Source organism: Ovis aries, chromosome 3 (assembly GCF_016772045.2).
Source record: "Ovis aries strain OAR_USU_Benz2616 breed Rambouillet chromosome 3, ARS-UI_Ramb_v3.0, whole genome shotgun sequence".
Classification (NCBI taxonomy): domain Eukaryota; kingdom Metazoa; phylum Chordata; class Mammalia; order Artiodactyla; family Bovidae; genus Ovis; species Ovis aries.
Genome location: NC_056056.1, coordinates 86,880,244 through 86,888,942, shown reverse-complemented (window position 1 = coordinate 86,888,942; position 8,699 = coordinate 86,880,244). Strand labels below are relative to the sequence as shown.

At 45.9% G+C, this 8,699-nt stretch overlaps 1 protein-coding gene across 6 annotated transcripts in view; it reads left to right on the top strand.

Annotated features, from left to right (window-relative positions):
- Positions 1–8,699, top strand: part of CEBPZOS (CEBPZ opposite strand) — a 37,048-nt gene that overhangs the window by 23,771 nt on the left and 4,578 nt on the right. For 2 of the 6 annotated variants that reach the window (XM_042246272.1, XM_042246273.2), the window contains exon 1: positions 6,845–6,885. Coding sequence is in view for 2 of the 6 variants with exons in the window: in XM_042246270.1 (XP_042102204.1) it covers positions 8,498–8,559 (62 nt within the window). In the remaining 4 variants the exon portion in view is untranslated. Of the gene's footprint in view, positions 1–372; positions 471–698; positions 818–6,844; positions 6,976–7,026; positions 8,560–8,699 lie in introns of those variants that run through there. The other 4 variants (XM_060412265.1, XM_042246270.1, XM_042246274.1 and 1 more) reach the window with 4 other exon arrangements.

Genomic DNA, 8,699 nt, shown 5'->3' with positions numbered 1-8,699 from the left:
GAACTTGCTCTGTGGTTGTCCGGGGCAGTGGCGGCTTTTAATGGGGGTTTTCAGGAGGTTGAATAAAGGGCTCCTCCCATTCACATGAGAAAGAAATACTTAATTCTCACCCACCTCCCCCCTGGCTTTTGCATACCCACCTCTGACAAAAGGCACGCCGCAGGTGCAAAACAGGCTGAGGATCGGGGAATATTACCCAATGAGTGGATTATATTACCATTATAGGCAACCCTCCCAAGGAAAGAGTAGATTTTCTTAATAGACAACAATAGATATTGAATGTCTAACACATAGTTATTTAATTAAATCAGGTATAAAATTTTAATATTAGCAAAACAATTTATGGAGGAAACCTCTCTCCTTGGTTGATAGATTTACACATACATGTCCATGGTGTGAAGTGAAGTGAAAGTGAAAGTTGCTCAGTCATGTCCGACTCTCCATGGAATTCTCCAGGCCAGAAGACTGGCGTGAGTAGCCTTTCCCTTCTCCAGGGGATCTTCCCAATCCCGGGATCGAACCCAGGTCTCCCACATTGCAGGCGGATTCTTTACCAGCTGAACCACAAGGGAAGCCCAAAAACACTGGAGTGGGTAGCCTATCCCTGCATTGCAAGTGGATTCTTTACCAACTGAGCTATCAGGGAAGCCCCCATGGTGTGATGCAGGGTGTAAAATTTTTCCCTTTTTCCCATCTAGGTTCTTTGCCTGGTCTAATAATTAAATTGATGTAAGACCGATCAACAGGAGAAAAAACAAACAGAATTACGTACTTAATGGGTGTTCCATTATAATACGCAGATTCAAAAGGCCATCAGGTAATTGAAGTTTAAATAACATCCTGATTATTAACAGGGGTTTAGGAAAGGGGTAGGGGTTTGAGGATAGAAAGGGAGGAAAGCCACTCACAGGAAGGCAGAGGAGATGTTTGGAAAACTGGGGTTGCCTGTTCTGCAGATGAGTTTTTTGGATACAAATATATCCCTGGTAATAGGTATCTTCCTGGTACAGCCCTTCTTTCCAATGTAAATTTAGGTAATTAAAGGGGGAGGTAAACAGCTTTTCCTTAATTGGCTGGGTTTTTTAATTGCCTTTAGTTCAAAATTATCCTCATGCCAACGTGGCATATTGTAAGATGGCAAAACCTGGTCTCCTTCAGTGACAAGGAAGTGATGGAATTGCCCAGTGATTTAGTGGGGAAGAAAGAGGCACCCAACTCGAATCTACCATTTCCCGCCTCAGCAGACTTAGAAGACTACAGACCTGAGTTTGAATCTCAGTTCTACCACTTACTTGTGTTTGTTTATTTTGTTTCATTGAAGTACTGTTGATTTACAGTGTTGTATTAGTTTCAAGTATACAGTAAAGTGATTCAGTTCTTTTTTTCAGATTCTTGTCCATCCTAAGTTATTACAAGATACTGAATATAGTTCTCTGTGCTATACAGGGTGCTTGTTTATTTTGTGTATAGTGGTGTGTATATATTAATCCCAAACTCTTAATTTATCCCTCTCTCCTCCCCCTTTCCCTTTGGTCATCATAGGTTTTTTTTTTTTTTTAAATTATATATTTATTTAGCTGTGCTGGTCTTAGCTGTGGCATGTGAGATCTAGTTTCCCCCTGGATTGGGAATGCCAAGTCGTAGCCACCGGACCACCAGGGAAGCCCCCCTAAGTTTGTTTTTCTATATCTGTGAAATTCTTTCTGTTTTGTAAATAAGTTCATTCATTTACAAATAAGCTGTAAATAAGTATCATTTTCTTAGATTCCACATACAAGTGATATCATATGATATTTGTCTTTGATTTGCTTCACTTACTATGATAATCCCTGGGGCCATCAGTGTTGCTGCAGACAGCAGTATCTCATTCTTTTATGGCTGAGTCGCATTCCATTAAATACACACCACATCTTCATCCATTCACCTGTCAGTAGGCAGTTTGCCTCCACATCTTGGCTGTTGTAAGTAGTCCTACTATGAACTTTGGGGTGCACTTATCTTTTCCAGTTAGTTTTCCTTCTTCCCAGGCATATGCCCAGGAGTGAGGCTGCTGGATCGTATGGGAGCTCTGTTCCTGTGTCTGTAAGGAAACTCCGCCCTGTTCTCTGCAGTTGCTGCGCCGCTGTCACCCCAGTGTAGGAGGCTTTTCTCTTCTCCGCACCCTCTCCAGCATTTGTATTTGTACACCTGTTGATGATGATCAGTTGGGTTATTTTGAACTCATAATATACCTTCAGAGATATATATAAAATAGGGATAATACTAGCTGACCTATTTGACAACAGATGTGTGTGATTCCTAGAAGGGAGATGCTTTGTCAAGGGAAGCACACAATATAATGGTGTCTCCTGTCCTCTGAGTTCCTGTCCTGCTGGCTCAAGGTCCCTGAAGTGAAGCGCACACTCTCTGTGACATAGTGTTTCCCCAGCAACACTCTCTTCTTTTTCCCTGATTGAACTGGACTATTATCCCCGCTTCCTTTGCAGCTTGGTGTGGCCCTGGGGCTCGTGGGAGCTGAGTGGAAGCAGTGTGTGCAAACTTCCGTTCAGGACTTGGACACAGAGAGTTGATTGTTCTCTAATTTCTCTCTCTGCCCTTTCCTACACCTGGAGGACAGACATGATGCTGGCAAGCCAGACTTGCTAATTCACACAAAAACAGCCCTCCGGGAGATGGTAGACCAACGAGATACAGGAACTCAGCATGCGGTGGGTCACCATCCCATCACCCACCCTCAGTTCAGTTCAGTTCAGTTCAGTCACTCAGTCGTGTCCGACTCTTTGTGACCCCATGAATCGCAGCACGCCAGGCCTCCCTGTCCATCACCATCTCCCGGAGTCCACTTAAACTCACGTCCATCAAGTCGGTGATGCCATCCAGCCATCTCATCCTCAGTCGTCCCCTTCTCCTCCTGCCCCCAACCCCTCCCAGCATCAGAGTCTTTTCCAGTGAGTCAACTCTTCGCATGAGGTGGCCACCCTACATGGAACCAATTTCCTGAACTGTGTGTGGAAGAATACAATTGCCTATCTTGTGGCAGCCACTGGATTTTTGCAGTCTCTTTGTCTCAGCAGTTTAGCATACATCTTGTCTAGTATAGTTTCTGGGTCAAAATGTATTTTCGGTGGCTTCTTAAGTCGACTTTCTGTAAACATCTAGTGAGCTTTTATTCTTCTTTCTCCCATTCTCTTCTCCAAATCTTTCTCCTTACTCTTCCTCCATTTTTTTTCCTGTAGCCTTATGAATGTAGTTTTTTAAAATCCAAACTTGCCTTTCTCTAAACTCATGCTAACACTGAAGAAGTTAACCCCTTGCTGTGCATCATTACCTAGCTGCTACAGTCATTCATATCAATATATGACTTAAAATAATACTCAACATTATCGATCACCTGTATGTAGCAGACATCCTGCCAAGCTGGTAACATTACATGGATGATTTCATGTAGCTTCACTAAATAGCCCTATGAAATCAGTGTTACTGTTGTTACCATTGTGGGTTAATTGGAGTTTTACAGGAGGGAAGTAGAGTCAGACATTTGAGGAGCTGGGACAGGAATGTAGGCAGTGCAGCTGAATCCCCTGGCAGACAGATGGTTACAGCAAGATCTCTGTTAGAGGCCCCAGTGTAATTGTTTGTACTAATGTATTTCCGATGCTGCTTTACCTGCTACGAGAAACAAGGCCCGGGGACTTTTCACTGAAAAAAAAAAACTTACCTCCTAAAGAGATGGATTTTTATGACCACAAGGGAAATAAATTCCCTGGATTCTAGAACATCATATTCAATAACAGCATTTGGGGATAAACATGGTATTAAACGTATCCATTGATTGTGAGGTGCATTCCAATTTCAGAAATGTGGACAGCATGTCCATCACAGAGTTGAGGAAGTGATACCGGTCAACAGAAAGTGTCTCAGTGAGGCAGGTGGTGGATGTGGGAGAGGAAGTTTTAATCTCCATTTTACCGAAGGGAAAGAACTGACCTAAGAGGTTTCAGAGTTAAGAATGAGTAACTAGGTTTCATTATATTTGTGATTATTTTTTTTAAGTTAGTAAAATTAAAATATTTGGGTCTTGCTATTTTTCTGTATCTTTTAACATTTTTTGTTTGATTGATGTATTCATCTTTATGCTTCTTTTTGAATGTGCCGGGCCTTTGTTGTGCTCAGGCTCTGTCTGGTTGCGGAGAGCGGGGCTGCCCGCTAGTTGCAGCGCACAGGCTTCTCACTGCGGTGGCTTCTCTTGTTGTGCAGCACGGGCTCTAGGCACGTGGGCTCACTAGTTGTGGCTCCCAGGCCCTAGAGCATGGGCTCAGTAGTTGTGGCGAACAGGCTTCACTGCCCCATGGCATGTGGGGTCCTCCCGGACTAGGATCCTCTCGGACTAGGGATTGAACCCATGTCCCCTGCACTGACAGGTGGATTTCTATCCACTGCACCACCAGGGCGGAGAAGGCAATGGCACCCCACTCCAGTACCCTTGCCTGGAAAATCCCATGGACGGAGGAGCCTGGTGGGCTGCAGTCCATGGGGTCTCAAAGAGTCAGACATGACTGAGCGACTTCACTTTCACCTTTCACTTTCTTGCATTGGAGAAGGAAGTGGCAACCCACTCCAGTATTCTTGCCTGGAGAATCCCAGGGATGATGGAGCCTGGTGGGCTGCTGTCTTTGGGGTCGCACTGAGTCGGACACGACTGAAACGACTTAGCAGCAGCAGCACCACCACCAGGGAAGTCTTATTACCGTACGTAACAATAGGACGTTATTCAGTGTAGGTGGGAAGGTTGTGTATTTCAGAATCTCCCTCCCAAAAAAGAAAAGGTGTAAGACTGGACTCCCTGCCAAGTGGCTTAGTGGGATTATCTCTTATATTGTAAAGAGTCTTTGTTTCCCTAGGGAAGGTAGAATTTAAGACATTAATTCAAACAGTGACATTAAAAAAAAAAGTGACTGGATCCTGTTCTGATACTAATGCCTGTGATTAGGAAGATTTAGGGGCTGTCTAGAATTGGTAATGTGACGTCTGATTTTTGTTAGTCTCCCTAAGCTCAGGGCAACCTGTCAACCTTCATGCATGATTGCAGAATAATCGGGATTAGATGATGCATTTGCAGGTGGACCTCTGGTTCTGCAAAATCCCAGCTTCCTGTTCAGCTCCTGGATCCACCCAGGCCTGAGGCAAGTGGTGCTGGACCTCTCAGATGGTACTGATTCTTGCCTTTGCTGAATCTGGGAGGTTTATATGAAGCTCTTTTCCTTCAGTTTAAAGAGACTGGTCCCTCTTACCTTCTTTTCCTTTAATTTTTTCTCTCAGGCTATGAACTTACCCACACACATACACACATAGACACTCCCACCCACCCAGAGTACAGGTGACTTTTAAAAAAGTCTAAGGCGATTGAAGTCAAGACTGATGAGGAAAGCAGGGATTAGATAGCAGAGGGCTCCTGTGCATTGATTGACCCAAGGCTGTTTTTTAGAGGAAGGTAAACTGGCCTTCCTGTGCCATCTTCCTTGGGGTGCCCCTTCAGATTATGTTGTGTTTCCTCCCCCACCCCTCCCCTCTTCTTTAGCAAGAGATGTTCTACTTCCAGGGCAGTTCAAGATTAAAATTGACCTTGGAATCCAATATGTAGGGAGAGGGAGTAACCTCTGTATTTGGAGAGTTTACTAAAAACTGGCTCCCCTTGTCAGAAGTTGACCATCAGGGAGTCAGGATGGAGTCCATGAGTTAGTGGATGCTGGAAATATTCAGGATCCACGATGGTGTATCTGGTAACCTTTGGTCTTCTAGGCTGAGGGTGATGGGGGAGCCACTCCCTCCAGAGCACAGCAGCTGGCAGAACAGAGATTCTGCCCCCACTGCTCCTGCTTCAGCGACAGTGCCCCCTGCCGGAGGCCACAGCCCCCCACTGCTCGGTGTCCTGGCGCATCTGAAGGGAAGGCTGGGCCATCACCAACATCCTGGCCCTTCTGTCCAGTAGGTGCCCTTTGGCACCCAGCAGCAGTGGATTATCTAGACTAATCTCTGCTGCCTCATGTCAGGTAGTTGAAAGGATTCAACTCGAGGATTCCACCAGATTGACTAGCTGGTCTTCCTCTGAGGTGTCCGTGGGAGAATGGACAGCAAACTTCCTAGGTCCATGTTTGTTTTTAATTGAGGTATTTGTTTATTAAGTACATGACTGAAGGATTTATTTTAATTGAAGTATTTGTTTTTAATTGAAGTGTTTATAAGCTCCTCGTTTCTTTTTATTTAGTTGTATTAGTGTCAGGTGTGCAGCAAAGTGATTCAGTTATACATACATATATATCTATATATTTTTTCAGATTCTTTTCCTTCATAGGTTATTACAAAATATTGACTATAGTTCCTCGTGCTAAATGTTAGGTCCCTGCTGGTAATGTATTTTATATATAGTAATGTGTATATGTCCGGCTTCCCTGGTGGTTCAGATGGTGAAGAAACAGTCTGAAATGTGGGAGACCTGGGTTTGATCCCTGGGTTGGGAAGATCCCCTGGAGGAGGACATGGCAACCCACTCCAGGATTCTTGCCTGGAGAATCCCCATGGACAGGCTACTAGCCTGGCGTGCTACAGTCCATGGGGTCACAAAGAGTTGGCCCTTCTCCAGGGGATCTTGCTGACCCAGGGATCGAACCTGTGTCTCCTGTAGCTCCTTCATTGCAGGCAGATTCTTTGAGGCTGAGCCACCAGGGTAGTAAGAGCACTGCTGCTGCACTGCTGCCGCTGCTGCTAAGTCGCTTCAGTCGTGCACAGTGAGCGGTAATTACGGTCTGGGGGCGGGGCCAACGCCAGGGAGGGGGCGGGCTCTGCCACACTTTGCGCATGCGCAGCCCCCTGGAGTCCGCACCTCAGGTAAGGTGCTTGTGCAGGCCTCTTGCTAGACTTTTGGCTGTAGCTCTCCGCGTCCGACAGGGTCTCTCCAGAGCGAGGAGGAGGGCTGAGGTTTGTAGGGACCACGGCAGAGTTCTGGTATCATAAAGAGGACATTCGGTGACTGTATTCGTCTGCACGAGGGGCGGACCCGAGTGTTTCCGGGTCGCTCGGTGACCTTGGCCCGGCGACCGGGCAGTGCTCGTTGCGCTGAGCGTGCGTGTGGGCGCCTGGCCGGGCCGGAGTGCGCTGGGAGAGCCGGCGGGTCGGGAAGAACCCGGGAGCTGGGGAGATGGCAGGAGCCCAGGCACCGGGGCTGCGGGGGCTGCGAGGGGCTGAGGATCCCTGGTAGCCAACCTGAGACCACGCCTGGGGGCCTTGTTGGTTGCTTGGCTCTTGACACTGGAGACCTAGAAAAATTGCCTTTGTTCATTGAACACAGGGTCGGAGCTGTGAAGCCTTGTTGTTTAGAGTGGAAGGAAAGACCTTGCTGTTTGAAATGTTGCCTGGAGATGCTGAGCAGTGTCCATTGCCAGCTATGGTGCACAGCTGAGGGATTTTTGGAGGCAACATGCTTGTTTAAGCTTGTGCATCCCGAGTCAACGTCTCAGCCCAGTGTGAAGTTAACCTCATGACACACAGCCCTGCTTTTTTCCCAGCCCACCTGAGGATTGCTTTATTATTTATTTATTTTTGGCTTTGCCCTGCTTGCCAGATCTCAGTTACAGGGATTAAACCCCTGCCACAGCAGTGAAAGTTCGGAATTCTAACCACTAGACCACCAGGGAACTCTCAGGACTGATTTAAATGTCACCGGAATTCCACCATTATCCAAAAATCTTGTCTAATCTTAGTCCATCTCCACCAGTCGTGGAATGGTATGCCTTTGGTGTTCATTAAATTGGTTTCATCAGTTGTTATAAACACCTTTTCTGAAGCTGAGGGACTTGGAATGTGAAATGTACATATATGTTTTTGAGAAAGGTAAATGCTTTACAGTGTTATTTGAACTTTACTTTTTTCCTTTTTAAAAATTTATTTATGGACTTTACTTTTTTGAACCTTTATCCTTGCTTTCCTAACAAAACAGAATTCTACTTGAATTCTTTACTCTCTGGATTTGCCTGCAAGGCTGGCTTTGTGTTGTTTTTTTTTTTTTCCAGCACTTGAACATTAAAAAATAACTCCAAGATAGCTCCTGTGCTGGTGATGGCTTATTTCCTGGCAGTAAATGTACAGCCTGTGCTTAGTCATGTCCAACTCTTTGAAATCGCATGGACTGCAGGGTACCCCCCTGCCCCAGGCTCCTGTCCATGGAGATTCTCCCGGCAAGAATACTGGAGTGGGTTGCCATGCTCTCTCTCCTCCAGGGGATCTTCCCAACCCAAGGATCAAACCCAGGTCTCCCACATTGGAGGCAGATTCCTTACAGTCTGAGCCACCAGGGAAGCCCAAGAATACTGCAGTGGGTAGTCTAGTCCATCTCCAGTTGATCTTCCCAATCCAGGAATCAAACTGGGATCTCCCACATTGCAGGTGGATTTTTTACCAGCTGAGCTGCCAGGGAGGCCTATAATGTACAGCCCATAATGTAATGTCTAGCAGTACACACAGGAAAATCTTCCTTCCTACTCCCTCACTGCCTCTCAGTTATGTGTAAGTTTTAAACTTTTCTGCTTCATTTCCCTTAGGTATGAATAATAAAGTTTTAATCTTTTAGGCCTCAGGGTGATCACATTATCAAAATGAGAAGGGATCTTGGGGGTGAGGTGGGAGGGACACCTGGTAAGGATATT